The 23,226-nt window shown below is 45.2% G+C and overlaps 2 protein-coding genes across 2 annotated transcripts in view; one reads left to right on the top strand and one right to left on the bottom strand.

The window, feature by feature from the left end:
* DDX20 (DEAD (Asp-Glu-Ala-Asp) box polypeptide 20) overlaps positions 1-4,099 on the top strand; it is a gene marked incomplete at its 5' end in the record, with an annotated part of 5,870 nt that extends 1,771 nt beyond the window's left edge. Inside the window, 5 exon segments of the mRNA XM_010192447.1 lie at positions 1-14; positions 1,244-1,326; positions 2,051-2,156; positions 2,260-2,361; positions 3,000-4,099. The exon segment at positions 1-14 is cut by the window's left edge and continues 2 nt beyond it. Coding sequence (XP_010190749.1) covers positions 1-14; positions 1,244-1,326; positions 2,051-2,156; positions 2,260-2,361; positions 3,000-4,099 — 1,405 coding nt within the window.
* An 8,032-nt stretch (positions 4,100-12,131) lies between these two features.
* The window catches only part of LOC104546936 (potassium voltage-gated channel subfamily D member 3-like), a gene marked incomplete at its 5' end in the record, with an annotated part of 26,245 nt that continues 15,150 nt past the window's right edge, over positions 12,132-23,226 (bottom strand). Inside the window, 4 exons of the mRNA XM_010192448.1 lie at positions 12,132-12,330; positions 14,101-14,348; positions 15,292-15,348; positions 17,932-18,024. Of these exons, the coding sequence (XP_010190750.1) occupies positions 12,132-12,330; positions 14,101-14,348; positions 15,292-15,348; positions 17,932-18,024 (597 nt within the window). The remainder of the gene's footprint in view (positions 12,331-14,100; positions 14,349-15,291; positions 15,349-17,931; positions 18,025-23,226) is intronic.

Genomic DNA, 23,226 nt, shown 5'->3' with positions numbered 1-23,226 from the left:
TGATTGCATTTCAGGTAAGTCCATTCTAAACTTCCTCATTCTACTGAAGTTGTGCATAAATGCGACCTAAAGTAGGAAAATGAATCTTAAGTCTTGGTTTGCATAGCCTCTGGTTAAATAACTAAGAATAACATTTGCATCTTCATAGGTCTGGGGGTCCTGGTGGCCAGCAGGATGACCATGAGCCAGCACTGTGCCCTTGTGGCCAAGAAGGCCAATGCCATCTTGGGGTGTATAAGGAGGGGGGTGGTTAGTAGGTCGAGAGAGGTTCTCCTCTCCCTCTACTCTGCCCTGGTGAGACCGCATCTGGAATATTGAGTCCAGTTCTGGGCCCCTCAGTTCAAGAAGGACAGGGAACTGCTGGAGAGAGTCCAGCGTAGGGCTGCAAAGGCTCTTCTTGGTGACAAACAATGATAGGACAAGGGGTAACGGACACAAGCTGGAACACAGGAGGTTCCACTTCAATTGGAGAAGAAACTTCTTCTCAGTGAGGGTGACAGAGCACTGGACCAGGCTGCCCAGAGAGGTTGTGGAGTCTCCTTCTCTGCAGACATTCAAAACCCGCCTGGACGCCTTCCTGTGTAACCTCATCTGGGTGTTCCTGCTCCGGCAGGGGGATTGGACTGGATGAGCTTTTGAGGTCCCTTCCAGTTCCTAACGTTCTGTGATTCTGTGTTTCTGTGTCTTTAGGGCTTAATAAAAAAAAAAGTAAAAAATAATTAATTATTTAACTTTCCTGTTGTCAAATTTGAGAGTGATTTTTATGAATGTCCAGATGAGTGCATTGGCTTATTTGTAAATAGAAAGTTCACTTACATTTACAAGTTGAAGTGGTTTTCTTTGGAGTGCAGATATTTAATTTAAATCTATTTTATTCAAGCTTATCTGTAAAAAGCTGGGGGCTGACACCCGATGTTTATTAGAAACCTTGAATTTTTACTTTGACTGTGTTTTCCATGGCTTATGTGTTTAAGTAAAAATTTGTCTAAAGTCAGTGTTTTTGAAGTGGTTAAGTATAGCAATTGGTTCCTCTTCAGAAATGGGCAAAATAATTATTTTTGTGATGGATTTCCTCATTTTCATGTTTTTGTTCACTCCTTGTTTACTTGTTAGAAGCTGTTGTTTGAGGAAGTTTCTCTCAACCTTATTTCTGATCTCATCTGCAGCTTTACAAAGCAATGTTTTCCAGAATTTGAGCGGCATAAAACTGAAGAATGTAATCTGTTTCTAACTGTCTTTTTAGGCAGCATGAATCAAAATCAACGGCTTGATGCTATGGCGAAATTAAAGCAATTTCACTGCAGAGTTCTGATTTCCACAGACTTGGTGAGTTAGTACTTTATAGCATATGTGAGTATTGTACATCAAGTTACTTCAGAGAATGAGATTTGACTTGGAATTGAATAGAGTGTAACTGTACTGACAGAATGCGTGACTTGAGCACTGCGTGACTTATTTTTTTACTGTGAAACTTAGAAATTCTCTGCTATTCCTCATCTGGTTAAAAATTAGTTTCTAATTTACCTGTTGCTTTGCAGAAGCTTGCAGATATTTTGGAGCAGTAGAGTTGGATAGGAGCTATGGGAAGCAATAGTTTTTCTCTAGTACAGTCTACTCCCAGTAGTAACAGCCCAAACAGCTTTTACTAAAACAGTGGTTATATTTGAGGCATTCTCAGCTTTTTTGTGGTTGATGTATTTTTCTCTTCAGTTGATTGAGATCCTGTAATGAAAAGATTGCTGCTGTTGGCTTGAATTTTTTCATATTGGGGGGGAAAAAACAGGCTTGCTTCTATTTGATAGACAGAATGCCTAAGAAAGATGATCCCTAATTGTCGTGGTCCCAGTGCAATATGCCTAATCTACACGTAATAGCAGTAATAGGAGGAAATAGTAATGGCAGGAAAATTGTAGGTGCTCTATGGTGTATTGCAGCAACTAAAGTTATATGAACAGTTACTCCCAAATGTGTTGCATCTAAAGATGTACATACGCAGTTACCCATCCCATACACCGTTACCTATCCCTTCTCTTCTCCTTGCTTTCTCAAGACGTCTCGTGGAATTGATGCCGAAAAAGTGAACCTGGTTATCAACCTGGACGTTCCTGTGGACTGGGAAACGTACATGCATCGTATTGGCAGAGCTGGGCGCTTTGGTAAAAACACTTGTGGATTTCTTAAGCTTGTGCTAGCTTGGCTGGCTTGGGTTAGGTAATCACGCTTTCTGTTGTTAATAACACTTTCTGGTGTCTGTCACAGGAACTTTAGGCTTATCTGTGACATACTGCTGCCGCGGAGAGGAAGAAAACATGATGATGAAAATTGCTCAGAAGTGTAATCTTCAGCTTCTTCCTCTACCAGGTATGTGTTTTTTTGTTGTTAGCTGTTTCCTGTTTATTCAGCGTTTCAGACAAATCTGCAGGGAACTGTCATGTATCTTCTCTGCTGAAGTTGCAGACTTTTGGTGCAGGTTTTCCATACTGTGTGTGTACTTGTGTGACTGCTGCAGTTGGGCAAAGCAATAGGAAATGAACTTAGCGCGTGCCTATGGATAGGGAGAGGAGCTTGGCATCCCGTTCTTGCTTAAGCCGCTACGTAACTACTTGGATTTCCACAAATCTAGTACTAAGCCTAGTAGGGGAAGGAAAGAAAAATAGAAACAGTGGAAGATTTGTTTAGCCAGAAGCTGTTCTGCTAGTAGTGTAGCATTTGCCTTCTTAGGCAAGTTCTAATTTTTTATCTGGCTAGGTAGGATATAAAAAATAGGTGACACGTAGTGCAGTGCTGCTTGTCTTGATCAGCTTTTTGATGCAATCTGTGGAGAAAACATTCTGGCTGTTTGAGCTCTCTCAAGAACTGAAGGGGTTGGTTTGTGGCCCTAACTTAACACGTCTTAACATCTTACCTGTGATTTTGCAAACCTTTACTTCAGTACTCAGTTGAGTTCTAGAGGGAGTTATCCACTTAACTGGATGTCTGCTTGTTTCCCTTCTGTGCAGAGCCTATACCTCCTGGAATGATGGATCAGTTTGAGGATGGGGAAGTGGAAGTCAAACCTGTTAAACATACAGGTGTTTCAGTGAATTTGGACACTGTGCATCTCAAACCAGAGGAACCAGCACTGCAGCCTGTCCAAAAGAGTTTTGCAGAGGTACCTCAGTCTCTTCCTAATCTCCCAGGTGATGACTGTTCTGTAGAAAAGCCAAAAAAAGCTCTGAAGCAAAAGCAGATAAAAAAGAACCCAAATTTTGCAAATAAAGAAAAAGGTAGTAGAAATACCCAAACTTCCAGTTGTCACACAGAACAGAGAAATCAAGTCAAAACCATCTCCAGGACTGATGGACAGCAGAACACTCAGTCTCTAGATGAGGAAGCCTTAAAACAAAACCTTCCCAAAATTCCATGCTTGTCTTCTTTCAAAAACCACCAGAGAAATCCCTGGAGCTTCTCGGAGTTTGTTGAAGACTATGAGTATTTCATTAAAGAAGGGTTGGAGAGAGAGGTTGAGGTTTTAAGAAGCTATTCAGGCCCAGAAGAACAACGTGAGCTCCCCAGAAATGGTGGTGTGGAGTGGAAAGAGGTGGGACATAACACAGAGATGGTAGTGAATGGCGTTGCGTCTGGTGACAGTGATGGTTCATACAGTTATACAGCTTCCCCCAATAACAGGGAAAAGGACTCGTGTTTTGAGGCATTTTCAGATACCCAAGAGAAGAATGCTGTTCCCACGGTGCATCAGGGTCGTGCAGGCTTCTCTCCTGCACCAGAGAAGCCTCAGGAGCCGTCACAAGTCCCAAAGCAAAATCAAGTGAAAAAGAAAGTTCTGAAACAAAATGCTAAAGAAAAGAAAAGCCATTGCCATCAATTCCCTGGTCCTTCCACGAGAAAAACTGAAGATGGCCGCTCCTGCAGCTCCGGGGATGATGGTGTTCCTTATGAGGCTTGGAGTTACAAAAACTACTGGAAATCTTATTATGAAGCCTGGCAAAACTACTACGCTGCAGTGTCTCACTGCAGGAGGAGTTACAGACACTGTAACTGGATGAGTGCCTATCATGTCAACTCGGTCTATCTCCAGGAACTGCTGAAGGGTGATTGATGCGATGATGGTGCTGTTAGGGACGGGCTGTTGTGCCACGAGTGGACGTTAGCTGTGGAAACAGAGCTGCTGCTCTACAAGGACATGGACAAACATGAAAAAACATTGGTTAGGATTGAAGAAAAATGCTGTCTTTTTCATAAGGGTGTCTAGGTAAATGTTTTCCATGCATTCCAGTGATGATGTTACAAGTTTTTAATAAAAGGAAATGAAAGACACCTGGATGTTCACTTGCAGTATTTATAATTCAGAATAAACAAAGATAAAAGGCAGCTGCGTGTATGTAAGAAATCTCAGTAAGGATGAAATGCAAACAAACCTCAGTTCTATTTGCTTGACTTATGTCTGCCGTGTGACTTTTGGGTGAAGGTGACTTCACTGTAAGGCTACCTAGTCTGTTTATAGGTGGAGATCATTCAGTTTTCTGTTACTATAAACACCAGGCACTGATTATACACCAGCTAAGTGGCAGAGTAAAACCTGCATCTTCATGTCTGTATTGCTGATTTAAATCCTGTTAATTAACATTGTGTAAATAACATTCCTGTAGCTAGGTGTATGGCAAGCTGTGCAGTAGAGATGGTTTAATTATGTAGAAAATGTGCAGCAATCATAATTGGTCTGTCCCTCTGGGTGCAGCAGTATCAGACTTGCCACGCTTACAGGAAAGCTTTAATTAGAAATGAAATTGCCTATTAGTACTAAAACTAATTGGTATTTCCTGTTTGGGTACACTTTTGCGTGTGGCTGTCCTGAAGGAGGAAAAGGAGAGTATTGGCAGGCTTGGGGTATTGGCCCTAAGTTGACTGCGCTCATTTGAAATTCAATCCTCTGGCTTTAGTATGTTGGGGGTCATAGAGATGGATTCTGCAGCTAGTTCTTCTGATTTCTCAAAGTTAACCAGAGCAGATAGAGTATGTTGGGTGGGTTTGGTTTTGGTTTCTTGGGTGTTTTTTGTTTTGTTTTGTTTTGTTTTTCTCTTGAGCAGAGTAAGACAGGAATTTCCTCAGTGAAAGCACTGCTTCCTACCTGCTGTGAGCTGCACTTCCAGGGAGAGCTGCTTTAATTTGGTGAGATGGATGTCTTCAGGGCTGCTTCATTGCTCACCTCCAGCAACTCTGAAGTAATGCTGAGAAACGCAGTCTGTTTTCACTCGGCTTACAGAAATCACTTGCTGCCTGAGCTTTCCTAATGCTCTTGCAAAATCCTGTGCAAATTCCCTGTGCAAATCCTGCGGTGGCCCTGGCACTGTTACCCACCTCTTTGTGCAGTGGTGGGTCTAAACTTATACTGTGCAATTCGGACTCTTCGCTGTGTAGATGAATTGTAAGACTGATTTAGTTCATGAGTGGCGGAGCGATTGGGCACTGGACTGGTGAGCAAGGACTGTGTGGTGTCAGGCTGTGGTTTCCTGCAGCTGGGCAGGGGTGGCCTCTGCTGGTGTCAGCCTTTATTGCAGTAGAGCAGTGCTCAGCTCTTCTAACTCGGTGGGTGTTAGAGGTCACCTAACAAGTAATTTCTGCTTAAAGACTTGTGAAAATGTTAACTAATGCCTTAAAGTGACTCTTTCTGATATGGTTAAGATGAGATCAGCTTTGCTTGTTTGGCAGTCAAAACAAGGTGACTCTGCAATACAGAATGCAAGACTGTGACCTGAAGGGAGTTGCCAAGGTGAGATTGCCTTTTAAAAGAAAGGCATAAGATGTGCTCTTTAAATCTCATAAATGCCTCATTAGGGGAAGTATTTTCCTTCCTGTACTTTTTTCCTGCCTTACTCCCTTTGTGTCACAACAAATTCCCCCAGGAGGGCACTCGCCTAGATCTGTGTGCACAGTTTGAAAAGGCCAAGACAATGTGATTTCATTTCCAAGATGAATTTTGTTGCAACTCTTAATGTTCATAAGGAGGATACTGTAAGAAATGCACTTAGGTATCTGTGTTATTGCTCTCGTGTAACATCTCTCTCATCTTGCTGTTCTCATTGATGGTTGCTAAAGTAAGAGTTATTAGGATTTAAGTGTGAGTCGAGTGGCTTAGGCCAACACCCAAAGTTTCCAAAAGAACTTCCCAGAATGTTTTTAGAAGAAATCTACGGCATCATCTTGGTATTTGTGGCACATACTCTGTTTAATCCAGATTGGATACATCAGGTACAGCAGTGGCACAAGACTCAATACTGTAAATGATATACAAGTTTCAACATATGCACTACAATTCCAAAAGAAGACAACAGGAAACTTGGTTCTCCTAGAAAGTTGTTCTCAAATGAAGCTACCTGCAGTTGTATACAGTACGTTTTGTATCTGTCCTCTGATGTTTGTAAGCAAAGCCCATTTATAGTACGAAAATAGAAAATAATAAGGTTGAGAGCTTCTCATAACTTAAAACTTCTAAAGGAAACACCATTGCATTGGAATGCCTTATTGATTTATCAAAAATATACCATCGCACGCGTTTTGTAAGAGACTTCATTGGTCCGAGGAGCTGGCGGGAGCTCCCAGTCACTGTCGCAACAGAACGGAGAAGAGCGTTCGGTGCGGTGGTGACGTCTCACCCAGACAGCAGAGTGACTGCCGCAACTGCCGCTAGCCTGACTCCAAGGGAGAAAACCACGTGCACACACACAGCGGAACGGAGACGGACCGAGAACAGAACTGAAGGGGTTTTCACACGCTCTTTGTCCCCTGGACTTGACTGTCGCACCCCGAGTGCTTCTGGCACAGTTTCTGCACTCTGACCGTGAGTAGCAGTACTTCCCTGTACACTCTGAGAGTTCTCTATGGTGTTTTGTGTGTGTTTGGGAATTGAGCTTCACTTATTGAAAGAGGAGGTATTAAATTCTATACTGCTTGTCTAAGTGGCAGAGAGGTGAAATGACTTCTTCGAGGACACTTAGTGATTCATCAAAACTGGGAGCAGAGCATCGGTACCTGGCGCTGACTCCCCTGGCCCTGACCGAGGTGCACGCTGCCTTCTGCTTGCTTTGAAGTTTTAGAAAGATGAGACCCTTATGAAGAGTGTTTATGGCGTCATTAACTGTGAAGCCTAAAAACTCGAGCTCTGAAGTCCTATATCTAGTGCAGTTGCCTAAAGTGTTGAGAAAAATAAGTGATAGAAAAGAAAAATCAAGATATATTTGGTTGGTAAATTAAGTAGAAAAGATGTATTATTCACCTAATTTTAAAAGCAGAATAAAATCTTCAGTTCAAAGCTGCTGACGTTCACAAGCCACCCATGAACGCTGACTTTGTAACTTTGCTGTAGTCTATGGAAAAAATACTACAGAACCAAAGGCATGTTTGCAACCCATAAATCAAATGTAATTTTTAATACACTGAATTTGCTCTATAGTATGTGTAAGATACAGCATGTTTACAACCTCTCTACTTGCTTTCTTTAGCTGGTATTAATCTGATTTCCATGCGCACCCCCGAAGCTGTCTGAACTGGAATGACAAGCGCTGGTTTGCAGTACAGTGCATTACCAACTCTTTCAGGTTAAATGAGTAGCACTGATTCAAATTTAGTGTTTCTGGCAACTGTCAGGAAGGATGTTTTTGGATTACCTGTTAACTTTATTTCACACTAAATGCATGTGTGTTACTTAATTTACCATTTCCCCAGTTCACTTTTAACAGTGAATATTGTTTGATAGACAGAAGTAGTCTCTGGGGTAAGAATTTGCTGTAGAAGGTTTTCTATTCCTCTTGTGCTTGGAGGCAGCTCACTTGTAATGTGGAATAACTTCACGTGGTGTGAGGGAGTATTATGGCAACAAGGGAGGAAAAAGAAGGAAAGAATTATGGCTGAACAGCAGGGAAAAATCCTTGCCATTGAGCTCTACTGCTTGGGAGGAAGCTCTCCAGGGCAGTAGAGCTGGGAGTCCTTTTCTTGGGGAAATTTAAATCCCATCTAGAGCAAGCAACACAATAGACTGCAGCGAAGGGCCTTGTGCTACTGGACGATAGATTATGGGGTTTTAATTCTTTAATTTTTCTGTACTAAGATGTGTTATCTGTGCCTCTTTTTATGGGTGCCCTTGATCTTTAAGGAAAAAAAGTAAAAGGTGGACTTTAGAGGAGATGGAAGTCAAAGCCTAGATATGAAAGGCATCTCATCGATCTTTGCCAGCTGGGTGTGATTCCTTCTATTAGCAGCCTGGTGTCAGGTAAAAGAGAGTAAATTTAATCTATTAATAAATATGCTGAAAATATTTTTCACTCAAATGGCTTTGGAAAGGAAACAAAATCCTTGGAAAAAGGTGTTGCTCCTTTGATATTTTTAATATTGCTTTATGAAAGACTGAAAAAAATAATCCCCTTCCACTTGCTTTTTGTTCAGACAATCTGTTTTTATCTTTTTCTAATGAACTTTTCTAAAACTAAAAAGTCCCAGGGAGTCGGGGAGGAGGAAGGCTTTTGTAATGACCACTGGTGCTGTGCTGCGCAGTCTTGCTGACCAGGCTGTTCTGTGCCCTTGCCTCTGCCAGGCTTCTGGGAGCTTCTCCCGGAGGCAGCCCATGCCTGAGGCCACCCCCTTCCATACGCCCCAGGAATGAGCAGGATGCAGGGGTATGTGCTGGTTTTTGTATCCATATCCATGTGTGTGCATGGCCCTGGGCATGCGTGGCAGTGGGGAGGGGGATGCTGGTCAGACAGGGCAGTACTGGGCACCAAATCCTTCAGGTCTGGCTGAGGAATTTTTCAGGGCTTCCTTGGCCTTATCTCAGCAATGGTTTCTAAATTGCCATTTAAAGATTATAAAAAGCCTTGCAGTTTAGTAAAACTAATTGCCTCCCGTTATTGAAGCAGTAAGTGTCTGTAGTGCGGTTCCTGTGCTCTTCTGTGCAAATGCTTTCCCTCCCCTGCGTTTCATTGAAGGATGCGATGTTACGCCCTACCAACCACTGGTACAGTGGTGATGGATCCTCGTCTTTGCTCTTTCAAGGAGCACACAGTGCTCTCATGATGAAGATGTGGCTGTGTTGGGCAATCCAGAGAGGTTTTGTTCAGGCACATTTTCTAGTGCTTTTGGAAGCATTGCTTGGTCTGCTTCAAATCAGGAAGATCACACTGCCGTTAAATATTTCTAGCCCTGTTCCTCTAGGCTGAGACTTCCTTAATTTTGTCTGTCTTTATCCTCCAAAAGTCTGTGCGGAGGTACTGACTGCATGGGGCAGCACCTGCCAGGTGAATGGTAGAAGAGACAAGCCAGGTATATTTGAGCAAGGATAACTATGATTCCTCTTCCACAGAAGAGAACAAAGGCCGTGGCTGCCTAAGCAGCCAGCCAGAAAGCCCAGGGACTGGCTTTCCTCTTTACTTTGATTTTTCCTCTTTAAAAAATGTTGATTTTTTTTTTTCCCCAAAAACACTTTGATTGATGGCAATTAAATGCACCAATAGTGCTTTAGGCAAGGGCTGCCATGATTGCTATTTACAGGTAAATAAATGGGTGCAGAGAGATGAAGTGGTTTGTTTACCACTCCACAGGAAATTGGGAATAAGAAAGGCAGCACCGAGCATCCACGTTGGTTCCCTGACTCTGCAATGGTTGACTCCTGCGTTGGAAGGGACACTGCGCCCTGTCGCCGTGGTGGCGTTGGGCCCTCCTCTGTACCAGTGAAGATGAGGTTGGAGGTGGTAAGTGGTGAGAGCAAGGCCTCTGGTCTACAGGGGTGAGGGTGTTCAGATGGGGAGCAGGTGATGACAAATAGTGGAGTTAAAGCAAAGGGATTATTAAATTAAAACATCAAGAAAAACTCAATACCGGTAAGATTAACTGCAGTATAACCTCCTACAGGAAGCAGTAAAGGCAGAGCGTTTTAATCATTTAAAACAGGACTAAACATTGCTTTGGGTAACATATTACAGCACTGGAATAAGTGACTATAAGCTGGTGCAGCTACTGAAGGCTTAGCCATAGCCCTAATATTCCTAGAGTCGTAGGCTTCTAAGGAGTTACTGCGTCAGCGGCAGAGTCCACTCTGACAGCTGGGGAGCGCTAACAAAGCGGGTTGCTAGCTCTTGTGTTTACGTCAGCATGTAAGTCTATTTATCTACCTATACGTGTATGTGTCTATCTACTTATATGTGTATGCGTGTATATGTGTATATAAATATTACACCAGGATAGACTATGACAGATGTTAAAGAAAAGTCATCCCTGTGCTGATTCAGCCTCAGACATGCTTGGAGTAGTTTTTGACTCGTATTGGTAAAATCACTGTTCAGAAACAGGATGTTGGAATGGTTCCTCGTGAGCTCTTGGGGAATTGCCTTTTGGGGGTGCATACAGGGCCTGGGAGAGGCGTTTGTGTGTGACTACGGGAATTGGGCAGGGTATGGCAAGTGAAGAGGTGGGTGACTTTGTTCCTCACTCTGCCCTTCATGGCTCACACCTCTTGTGAAGAGGGACTGGAGAGAGGCAGAGTGGAAGAAAAAAGTTACTCTTATGGGGGGAATCGGTTATGTTTCAGGGCCATGTATTTCCGTACAAGAAATCGAAAGATCTCAAAGAGGCGCTGGGACTGACCACAGCTCAGTTTTAAGCGTTGGCTCCTCGGCAGTACCGCACAGCGTTACTTCGTTTTTTGGTTGGCTAGAAGTGCGTGACTTTTCCCAAACTAAGTGTAGAACGGCAAAAAGAAAATGCTGTCTGTACCGCACTTTATCGGGCGTTTTCCCCTCCAGTGCTCTCAGGTGGGTGCGTGCTGTAGATCCTGTGCTGGGACCCAGAGCTGACACTGCTGACCTGCCTGCCCCTGCATCGGTGCAGCCCAGAGGCCACTGACGAGGCAACTGGAGCCCCAGGACTGTGAAAAAGCCAAACACCTCTCTGTCCATGCAAGATATTTGGCTCTGGGATTAATTATTATCAAGTATAGATCCAGACATTATTTGGCTACTATTTACAATGGGTTGTACGTCCAGTGCTAGCAAAGAAATTTATATATAGAAAACAGAAATTAAAAAAGCATGGGCATACGTTACGAGAAACCTCTGTTAGACTGATGAACACTTGATGCAGTTGAGTTCAGTGCTTTCTCATTCTTTGCCATTTGTGTGTACAGTATTAAAAAAGAGTCCTACCTTTTTTTAATCCTTTTTAAAAATACAGAACTGGTAGTCTAGTCACACTCTTACAAGTAAGTGATAACAAAAATAGAAAGCAGATACCCATGTGGGACTAAAACTCTACTAAAGCCTGTCTTTTTTTTCTTTTTTTTTCCACAAGTATGTTTTCACAGACAATAATTAGCAGACAAACACACTGTTTGCAATTGCACTGTATTGACTTAAAAGGCGGATACAAAATTGTCTAAATAAAGAATGCCATCCAGGTGGAACGGGGGTGTGTGTGTGCGTGTGCACAGGTCTGTGCTGACAAAGCTTGGGTTCCCTACTGTGCGCCCCTCACGGGACCGTGCTCTGCTCTTGGCAATTCAGTGTGGCTCTGCTGTGGCTCTGCTGCACACTCGCATGCACACACACAGAGGAATGAAATAGGTTTCTGTGACAGGTGGCTTCTTTGTCTAAATCTTTTCCTATAAAAGAAAAAAAAATGTGAAATTTTGGTTGGTTTAAAGGTTCTGCTCCATGAAGAAAAAAAAAATTCACAAAATCCATTGTTTTTCACCTTTTCAGTCATTTCCTCATGAATAAATATTATCCATTAAAAACCTTTAAAAAGGTGCTGCGATACACAGTGTTATATTTCCATTTTCTCTATCGACTCTCTCATTGCCACGACGATGCTTTCCCTCCAGCCTCCACGGGTGACTTTTGCCCTGTACCACGGCACAACGCATTCTCTGTTTTCCCTTTGAACCAGCCTCTTCCTCCCTTTCCTTGTCCTCCCCCAGGCCCCAGCGCGAGTGCGGGTCTGCAGAAAGCCGCCTCACTGGGTCCCCATTGCTCTCTCGATGGCAAAATGTCAGGTTGGTCCATCCAGGCACGATTTGCAGCAAGAAAGGAAGATGGAGGTGTGGAGGGAGAGGGTTGCTGCTCTTCCAGCCTCCCGTCAGCAGACGTCTACAAGGCCGAGACCTTGACGATGTTGCTCGTGGTGGAAACGTTCGTGGCGTGGCTGGGGCTGCCGGGCGGGGGGCGGCTCTCGCCCTCCGGGGTGAGCGCAGGCGGCGTGGGGATGCTGATGATGGCTGTGGTGATCTGGGCGGCTTTGCAGTTCGGTCTCAGCCCATCATCTGATTTCATGTTGAGACTGGAGCGACTAGAAAACAAATTTGGTGTTTGGCTTTTTGTGGGTTTTTTTTTGAAACCAGACAGTTGAAAGCATGGGAACGGCGGTTGTTCTTATTCAGTATCTTATTCCTCTGAACTAAGGCACTGAAATATGCAGAAGACTCCACTTAAATGTTCCCCTCAGTTTCTGCAAGGCATCATTTATTTCTACCCAAATTACCCTAAGCTTCGTTTAATGTTCCCCCTGGTTAGGATATATCCTAAATTTCCTTTTCACAGGGCAAATGGTTCTGTTTCCTTTTCATTCTCGCATAATTCTATTAAGAATTATCCTCTTTATTAAAAGGACATCTAAATACGCTGTCCTGTGCACTGCACCTTTTCTCTTTCTGAGAAAGAGATGTCTTCCTTGCATTTCAGATACCTCTCGTATTCACTGTCCCTTGATATTTTCTGTCTTTTTGTCTCTCTGCAGTAGTTTCAAGGATCTGACAGCTGGGAGCATTCTTATTTGATCTGCATCAATTGCATCCTATAATTAATTACGGAGGGAAAATGATAGGTTGGTTTCTGTGCATCTGCACAGCTCCAGGAGGCTGCTACATGATCATTTTAAACACAAGGCCTGTCCTTTTCAAATGTAAAGCTCCCAGAGGGAAGCTGTGGCTGTTCTCATGCAGTGACTCACCACGAGGATGGGTTTTGGTCGCCGGAGCACCCCAAAAACAGGCAGAGCCCATTCTGCTCCCCCTGCCTCATTGTGAGCTGAGAGCGGGGCAGCCTTAGGGGCTGGGTGGTTCTCCCAGTGGTAACCAGGACACCCAGTTCGTTGCATTCCACATGAAGAACAGCTTTAAGCTGCTTTCCCCCTCTCCATTCTTACACAGTTTGGTAAGCAAATGAAATAACAAACAGTGCTGACATTTAAAGTATCCCTGGCATCTGATTTAGCACCCACTGAAACACGCAGGAGAGTTGACATTCCCCTGAATTACTGTTTCAGGTGGTGGGTTAAAAAATTGTCATGTAGAAACTGCAATAGCCAGAGACTTGTTTTGTGCTTTCCCATTCATAATTCATTCCCTGAAATGCCTTTCTGACTTCACCCTGGCACAGAGAAATTGCTTGCTGCCCTAAAGGCAGCTTTGTTTCAGTTTCTAGATCCCTGTGATAGAGAGGGGATAAGAAGAACAGTAAGTGCAAACCCAGCCTGGTGCACAAGAAGCTTAATGGGCTGAGGAGGATTTAGAAAGTAACTTAACATCTGCAAGAAAGAGATGGCGAAGAAATTACTTTTTTTCAGCAAGTTATGGATAAAATGAACATTTCAAAGTTTTGTATGAAGACATTCCCTCACCTGTGTCACTAATGACGTCTTAGGCGAGATCTGCTAAGACACCACTGTGAAATTCCTCCCTATTTGTTTCCCAGTGATGCTTGACACTCACAGTCACAATTCAGACTTTTGGACCAATGAGGGTCAGTGCTGTGAGCAGCATCCCTGGAGCACCACGTCAGTGCGAACAGCTCTTGCTGGCTCACACTGATCAGTCAGTTGTCTTTGCCTCCTCCCAGTAAAGGCTTGGGAGTGCTGGGCAGTCTGGGAGGTGGGCGGTGGGGTGGTCCTGTGCCAGCTTTGGCGAGTGGCTCACAGCTGGGCACTGCTGGAAGGGACACAGAGATGTCCCAGCACCAGACCCCTCTCCCTGGCTGGAGAGAAGGGGCCTGCAGTAGCGTCCAGGTGGGTAATGCACCGGGGGTCTGCATGCAGGAGGTGGCAGGAGCCCGCTTACTGTACCTTGTAGTGAGCGAGGGCTGCTCGCTGCACTGGATGTGGATGGTGCTGAGCTCCTGCATGCTGCGCAGGCGCGTGGCCGGCACGCTGGAGTTGGGAAGGTGAGTGGTCTTCTTGTTCCGGCGGGAGCAGCAGGAGGTGGTCAGCCCGTGGTGGCTCGACAAGGAGGGGCTCCGCGAGGAGGGGTAGTTCTGCATCGAGCTCTCCATGCAGTTCTGCTCGAACAGCTGCTCGTCTATGAACTCGTGGTTCTGGTGGGGAGAAAGCAGCGCCGTTACTCTCGGTGACACCGGCGGCTTTGGCCCAACAGCAGTGTGTTTCCAACAGCACCTTTGGCTATGCTGGTGGTCTGGGTCAGCCCCTTGGCTGTGTGAGATGCTCTCTGCCTCTGTGCCTAGAAATACTCGCACTGGGCAGGTCTTGGGAAGAAATGTCTGCCCTTTCACTCACTGCAACCATGGGATTTTGCTGCCCTGCATCAGTAGGGGAATAAGAGAAGCTGTTGCAGGGACAAAAGCATGACAGTGTCAGTGCTGCCTTGCTTACGTACTCTGAGATGGTTAATAGATTGTGTCAAAATTTCCTTTCATTTTGCATCTGAATTCCAAAAGTGGCTTCAGTCTGCGATGCCACATGGTTATGATACCCAGGCAGAGATTCATGCTCCTTTTTCTTGGTGCCTGGGCACAGGGCTGTATTGTATTTGGGTGCCCATCTTGACACATAGCTTAACTGTGGGATGTTGCCTGTGTTGGCTGTTGGGTGCAAAGCGTACCTGTATTTCTTTGAGTGCTGTTAGCGGAGTGGAAATAAAGTGGCAGGTGAGAGTGGGCAGTGTATAGGGGAAGGAAATTCAGAAAGCTGAATCTGTAAAGAGTTTTTGTGCCAAGGGAACAAGAAATCCTGAAAGAAAGAACTCTTATGTGTGTATGTGAATGCTCGGGTAGCTCTAGTGAACACACTTCATCCAGTCCCTGTCAGCATCAGAAAGGATGGGAAACAAAAGCAGCCACAGTGAAGGCAGCCATCGATTTCATTGGAACAACAACTCACAGGAAACAAGAGCACGGACAGGCGAGGAGAGCCACGTGCACAGACTCCCGAGGACAAGACCAGAACAAGAACGGGAGCAAACACCCTCCAGACACGTCACAGAGACCACAGAGAACACGGATTGAATTAAAAAGGAAATACCTTGATGGTGGAAGTTCGTACAGATAACAGGGGATCATCCACAAGATAGGACAATCCCTACGGGACAACATGCCAACAAAAGATAAAAACACAATTGATTGTCCATTCCGGCAGTCTTTAGTCCCAGCACTCAGCATTCCAGCTGCTCGCTAAAGTTTGAATGGGCAACGGGACCTTCTCTTCACCAAACCGTGCCTGAATCAGACCCTTTGCTCCTTCCTTCTCACACTTGAAGCTTTTTGGTGTTATGTTCTTGGAAACAGAACAGAACTTGTAACAGCTTTATGGCTCGCATCTTTTGGAAGGCAAAGGAAAACAAAGTTTTGGCTGCTGATTCACAGGTACCGAATTGGAGTTGTATCACCATTGGGTCACCAATGGACGTGGGTTTTGATCGTATTCTGTGAAAACACAGAAGAAAGGTTTGGGGTGAAGGACTGGGTTTGATGCACTCAGCGTTTGGAGAACACACGGCGTGTGAGTATCAATGCTCAGCCTGGGAGTTGGAATGAGTAGAGAAAACCCCCTTTTGTTTGAACAAATTCCATCCCTTGTGTGGGTGTGACAAAGTGACCGCTGTTACGGCAGCCACAAGTACTTCAGGCTCTTTGTCATCTGCCACACCACATCTGTGAGCCATTCAGTGCGGCCGTACGCTAGCGACAACCACAGATACTGTGACAATAAATAATGCACTTTTAGAGTCTTTCTGCCCAGATTAAGGAGAGGTGAATTGCCCATTGAAACAAGTTTGCAACCATGGTACATTCCTCATTCCATTCCTGCAACTCAGTCACAAAATGACTCTTCAGTGTTGAAAAATTCTTTTACTGTGATTCCAATTTTTGGGATAACTGTTGCAAAGTATTTTAATAGATTGTGTGAATATCCACACAAGCTGATTGAACCATTTTGATTGATAATTTCAGACCAGAATCCAGACTTGTTATGTGGTTTTGCCACATCATGGTAATAACTGGCTGAAAAATGTGGGAGAAAACACATTAAATATTGCGCAGATTCTCACGGTTTTAATAATAATTCAAATTATCTCTGTTACTGCTATTCTTTGCTGAAAAAAGCGACGTTTGGAAGGTTTTCAACCACCGAGCCTCCCTGTCTGAGCAGGCGTGCGTGCTGGAGGCCATCCGGCCTCGTTAGTGGAGGCAAATACATCCACAAACCAGGATGTGCTGTGGCTGCGTTCCTTCCAGTGCCCCAACCGCTCATTAGTGCTGGGCAGCCCTGCAGCTCCCAGGGCTGTCACCTGCCCTCTGCAGAGGTCACGGTTGCTGTAAACTGGGGCCTGGCAAGGGCAGAGCCTGGAGCTTGGGTTGTCAGCTTTTGTTTGCTTCAGCCAATTTGTTAACGTTTCCCAGTGAAAATATTCTTGAGAAATTTGGGTCACGATAGCGAGGGTTTTAAGCACAAAGTTCTGAACTGAAGAATCAGATCGTGAAATCTCTGCTCGTTACGTAACATCCAAAATTGCTAGAAATAAAGGCAAAATGAGTCTCATGAGATAAGTCAATAGTCATTGATACAGGAAGAATTGTTCAGTGTCCTTGGCGTGGTGACCTTTTGGCTTGTTGTGACAAACCGGCTGCACCCGGCGGGTCACTGCCATTAAAGTCGTCATCTTCCAGTATATGGCTGAAGCCTAAGTGCTGTTATTCCAGCATAAGCCAAACTATGGAAGTGAGGGTGATTTATCTAAAAGAAAGCTCTTGCAAGTCAGAAATCAAAAGTACATTTGATGATGGATGCAGATAGAAAAAGGCATGAATATTTCAAGTGTTAACCTCTCTTCATTCTTTCTAGAATGAATCATGGTATAGATAATGTGTTCCTTTACTGCAGAACCTTTTATATATACCTGGAAGCAAAACATATGTATCAAATAAATATCTGAAATGTTCCAAGAGACTGCTGCATACAGAATCACTTAATGAAAAATAAAATTCTCACTCCAGCACCTTGCATAACACAGACAGAAAAGTCAAGTAATAGGAACCGCTTGACTGGCTTTGAGACAAATTCCCTGCTCTCATAACAAGAGAATATGTGCAGCCTTTAAGCCCATTAAGAGTTCATCTGCCTTGTGCCATATACAGGACTAAAGGTTATTTTTTGAGCCTGCTGGCACTGGTGACCAGGCTGTGGTTTGGAGTCGCTGACAGCAGCGTCCTCCTTTTACGGCAGCAGAACTGTCCTTCGTTAGTAATTAGCACAAGCAACGAGTATATGTGATGTGTGACTGACAGCACAGGACAAATGCAGCTCAGTTCTCTTTCAGAAACACTGAAGAAACTAAACTTAACGTTTATAGGATCTCCTTAACCCCATGCCTAAAGGCTGTTTGTATTCAAGTGAACTTGACTGAGCAACCTGCTATTGACTTTGTGCTGGTGTAGGTGACTGTGGAGGTGCAGATAATCCCATCTTTATCCCTTTGCACAGCAATAATTTAGTTTTAAGACAACAGTGAAATGAAGTGCATTTATCCCATTGCAGAATGTTCTTGGGATGAGTGTCTGTCTTGAGTCTGTCTGTCTGTCTGTCATCTGCGTGCACATCCTCTCCGCACAGAGCCAGGCACAAGGACCGAGTAAGATGCGCAAGGATGGTGTTGCTACTTACGGTTGTTTTTTCCAGGCAGTGCAGCAGGTGGTGGTGTTGGCTTTCGATTAAGGAGGTGCCTTTAGTCATGTGCTGCTCGTCTTCAGTGGATCCCTGAATAGCCAGAAAAAGAGGGGGGAACCAAAACCCAAGCCAGGTGTAAAACCGTGAAAACAAACAGAAGTGGCAGCATTAGCTTTCACAGAGATAACCATAACAATTTCAGTGGTGCCAGCTCTCGGGTTTTTCTTGTTACTCTTAGAAGGGTCCCTCATTTTATTTCTTAGTGATTTGGCTTGTGAGGAACTCAGCTTTGATTCAAACCCTGTGTGTTTCTAGCCATTTGGGGAGGAAACTTGGGAAGTACTGTTTGCCAGGGGATGTCAGGGCGCAGGAATTAGAAGGCAGAGGGGAAAAAAAGAACCTGTGCTGTGTTATTTTTCCAAAAAAGCATTAAAACCTTGAAGCTTGACATGACCTTTGCATGCCAGCAGATGTGCCCTGAGCTCCAGTCTCTGTCAGGAGATGAGGCATAAGCTGTCGTGCCTGACCTTCGGGGCTGCGCCTGTCGGAGCCCGCACGTGTTATGGCCAAAGCCTCCCATGCCATGGGCGAACGCCAGGGTGAAAAACGTGACTCCAGGCCTCGTGTCTTGTTTGTGAGGCTGTTCCCAAGACTCCTGGCTCTGTCTCTCCTCCTCACGGACGTGGGTTCACAAACTGAAGGTGCAAAACCCCTCCTGTGGCAAAGCCCTCTTTGATGGGCAGGGAGGAGCAGGCAGGCACTATCTATATGAGTTAGTCTATATAAATGATCCTATTCAAGCATCTGGCAAATGAAGAAGCATTGTGCAGCAGCGGCAAAGGGTTTATGTTCACATGAAATATGGCAGCAGTTTCCTGGGAGAAAGGAGGCCCCATTTTCATTGGTATCTTATGGCTTGTGGATGGCTTCCTGGGATTTATGTGTTCCTAACACTGCCCAGGAGCCCTGTGAGCTGACCAGGAAACATCACTTAGCACAAAACCAGGCCGGGGCAAGCCTGTTTCAAAGTCCTCACCATCCAGATACATGGTTCATTGTACAGCAACACCCCACAGCTGGGGACCAGCTTCCCCCATATCCCCTGCGTACTCAAACTGCTGAAATGTGTCTTTGTAAGCTAATTCAGAAAGGAGGGTGTGCAGGAGCCAGGCAGGCAGCCCAGGCTGTCTGGGAGGGAATTGGGTGCAGCTGAGAGTATTTAGCTCAAAAAAAACAAACCTCTAGAAGGAGTGGTCCCACCTGGGAAGGCAGAGTAAGGGTTGAGGGGGATGATCTGCCTGTGGACAGGCTTATTTGGGGGCTCTGTGGTAGACAGACTTATTTGGGGGACTTCTGCTGCTCTGTTTTGGGCCTCTGCATCAGTTAAGTGTGTCCATGGTGATTTAGGGGAGAGACTGCTTAGGCTGCAGTGTTATTAGTGGCTGGGATAAGCTATGGATCTCTGTGCTTTTGTGAAGCTGAGGGGCTTGGTCTGCTTGAAACGGCTGAAACAGAAATGGATGAGAGGTTCGAGCTTGAGTTTGGGGTGGGTAATGTTTTGCTTGTGCAGAAAGCTTGGCATTGGGCATTCATTGAAACTGCAGCAGGCCAATTTAGTTAACATGGAGCTGGGGGAGAAATCCTGTCCTTTGGGTTTGATCTCTGCGTTTGTCAGTAAGTCAGATGCTTATGTTCCTCAAAACACAGCATGTCGCTTACCCTCTGATCTGATGATCAGATACAGCTCGGAAGTGGAAGGAAAAGAAGTAAAAGGGGTTGTTTAGAGAGTTTCTGTGCCATTTGAGGGCCAGGATTGTTTTTCTCACTTTCTCTGTTCTGTGCTGGCAGATTTAGGATCTGGGCTGTTAAGGATGTTCTCTTACCACTACTACTGCTACTTAAGCTTGAGATTCACTGTGATTTCATGACACACTAATCTGCATGTGTCTTTGATGACTAGCATTTTCGAAGGCAATTACATGCATTAAAATGGCAATTAGCTGTTGTAAAAATGTTTCCCTGTGCTCCACAAGTACGGGGTGCCTGGTGTCTTCTGTAATGCCAAAATCTGAGAGTCCCAAATTGATGTGTGTGGCTTGAATCTCTGCTCAGACACGGAAAAGCCGTATCTAACTGTTCCAGAGAGAAATGGGTGGGATGGGAGATGTGGCAGAACATCTTGGCAGAAGTGCCAGGACGTTGTTGCTCTCAAGGGGGTCAAATTCAGCTCTGTTGCTTTTAAATACACCCGTGCGTCCCAGTGATTCACTGCAGTGCTGTTCTGGATGCCTTCTCCAGGCTGGTTCTGTGATAGCAAAGGGAAGGAATAACTCTGTCTCTGATGGATGCCAAAACAGAGCTGAACTGGTGCATTAAGAAAGCTGCCTTCCCATACACAGAATTAATAGATTCCTGTGGGAATGCGTCTTAAGCGGGTTATGGGTTTTTTTTGTTGCTGTTGTTGTGGAAGATGGAGCATTCCCAGAAGTATTTTTAGAAGTGGCCTAAAAAAAATTGGTGCTATTTTTCTTATTAACAATCCTCCTGGTGAGCCAGCACATCAAGCAGGTCCTGTTTGTACCCTGCGGAGATTACCGACTGCTGAAGTCTGTGTTGGAATATTTCCCACGGAGGTCCTTGCAAGCCCTAAAGCAAACACGATGCTGCACTGAAACACTAGAAAAGGAGAGCGAAAGAGCACATATTGCAAACAGTATCTTTTTGATGAGGGTTTGCTTGCGAGGAGATCCAAATGGCATCTGAAAGCACAGGCAGACCTGAGCCAATGGTTAAGTCTTGGCAGCGCATCTTGGTCTCTCCCTCTGCCTTCCCCTGAGGCCAGGCTGCCGCTGATGGAAATGGAGCCAGGGATGGCAGTGACCAGGAATAAAGCGTAGCAGCAGTGAATGTAACTCGTACCTTATCTTCCTCTCATGTTTTCTGCAGCCAGCTCGGTGTTTTCAGGAACAAAGAGCGTGCAACCACCGAGAACATCCCGGTGTGCGAGTTAAGAATGAGATCTGCAGGAAGTGCTGCCCTAGGACGGGGACAGTGCCAGCATCGCACCAACACACGGTGTTTTGATAGTGCTGCTGAGGAATGGGCACCTATGGAGGCTGCATCAGCAGTACCTGCGTTGCTGCAGGCAAACAAAATCTGCATCTTCATTAGCAGAGTCTGGCCGTAATGGAAAAGCTGGCGGGGGGGAGGAGAGGAAATGGTTTGCGTTTTGAGCTGGGTTGCCAGCTTTGCAAGGGTTTGGTGCCAGCTGCCATTCAGTTTGTTCTTGGAAGACATTCAGTGAACTGCTGGCTGTGTGGAGGGAGACTGAAACACTGTGGTGTCAGTGCCGAAATCCAAAATACTTCCACTTTGCCGCTTCTCCTTAGTGCCTTAGCATGCAGATTGGGACACTGGTGAACTGGGATGAACTGGTTCGGTGGCTGGACCGTCCCTTCCCATGAGTGGCTGTAACGCTCATCCGTGGCTCAGCAGATTCTGCTTGGGAAAAGGCACAGGACCCCACAACCTCCTGTTCCTGGGATCTGCACCTCCTCAGCACTTCAGGTAAAAGGGAGTTTTGGTTAGCTGTACAAGGAGATTAGAGCTAAGAGGATACGTAGGCTGCTGCCATGGGAAGAGGCTCACCATCTCTTGAGCACTTCTGACATAAAACCCCCTAAAATCTCTCTAAATGAGAACAAAACAGTCTGAGTACTTTGTGTCTAGATGGCAAATGCAAAATGCCACAAATCCACGTGTTTCTGAAGCAAGAGTCTGTATTTTTGCTAGGCGCAGGACTCCTTCCTGCTGCTGTCCTTGGGTAAATAATTTTCTTCGCCTTGCCTTTACTTTAATAGAAGACTACAGGCTGAAGACGTGCTGTTCCCTTGGAAGATGGTGTCAGTGCTCATTCTGGTGCTGGTCAGAGGCCATTCTGGCACAAGTTTGAGTCTTGAGCAGTCCTTATCTCTCCATTTATTGGTTTGACTGCAGAGCCACAGCCAGGATAAGTTCTGAGGCAGTTGTTTTCCTCGGGAAAACCCTCAGGGTATCAGGCTGCAGGGTGACCCGGGCATTTGTAAACCATTATAAATGGATCCCAGTATTGTGTGATCACTAATGATGGAAGTGATATCTTGTCATGGCCATGTAGTTGCTGTGGCTGGAGTTGCTGCTGGGTGACAAACCAGCCCTGTGACAACCTGGCCATGTGAAGTCCATTAAAGTTAGCGTGAGTCCTGGGCAAGGCATCAAAATGGGCTGTGTACTGACCGATGGAGCTGTTTGATGCTGATTTGACCAGTGGATATGCACAGTATGGAGATGATAATATTTTGGTCCTTAACATAGCAACTGCTGAAGTCACTTTCCTTCAGATTTTTACAGCTTAAAAAATTTGGCTGGCTAGACTGTGCTGTCACTCGGATTTTGTACTCGTCAGAATAGTTTGTTCTCCTGCCACAAAAATGAAAGGGCATAAAATCTTGCCTTGTGGAGTTAAAGTGTTCCTGTACACCTTTACAGGATGCTTTGCAGTTCTGTAATCAGTTAATTAATGCCACTACCTGTGGATGGAGAGATGTGTCCCGGTTCTTGAGTCGGGATGAGGCTGCTCCTTAGCCCAAGATCATTTCCTGGTCGCCGTGCTGGTGCCAGGCTTTGGCACGTTTCTGCTGTGGTAAATGATATTCCTGTACGTCCCAGGGGATGGGAATTCTTCCTTCCCTGTAACTTTGCTCTTGAGTATTTCAACAGGAAGTTCCTTAGGGTGGGGATGTTTTCTTACAAGGCATTAACGTATTACAAGGCTACTGCAGATCTAAATTTAGTTATTAATGGATAAAATAAAATCTCCAAAAACTCTCTAGAAATGTTTTTGTTTTCCTTCCTGTGTCTACAGCAGCTTCGTAGCCAACAAAATGACCCTTCTTGCTGTTATTTTGGGCAGGTGCCAGAGAACGAACCCGTTCAGCCAAATATTCCTCTCAACCCCATGCATTTTGGACTCCAGCACTGGGGCGTCAGCTGCTCTTCCACGAGGGGCCTTGGCAGGGAGCTTTGGTTGACAAAAGCGAGGAGATTCTTAGGGGGACGACAGCCTGGACGATCAAACTGCGTGTCCCTGCTAAGCTCTGCTGGCATTTAGAAAAACTGGATATCTGTAGCTCAAAAGGAGGTCTTAAGCTTGTGGGGTCACATTTCTGCATGTTCCTGGGTAATGAAATAACGAAGCTCAGTGGAGCTGGTGTCCCAGTCCTGAGTCTGTCCTTGGTGGGATCAGGCTGTGGA

This window comes from Mesitornis unicolor, unplaced genomic scaffold (assembly GCF_000695765.1).
Source record: "Mesitornis unicolor isolate BGI_N332 unplaced genomic scaffold, ASM69576v1 scaffold17599, whole genome shotgun sequence".
NCBI lineage: Eukaryota > Metazoa > Chordata > Aves > Mesitornithiformes > Mesitornithidae > Mesitornis > Mesitornis unicolor.
Note: the sequence above shows the minus strand (reverse complement) of the source record. Positions and strands in the feature narration are given on the sequence as shown.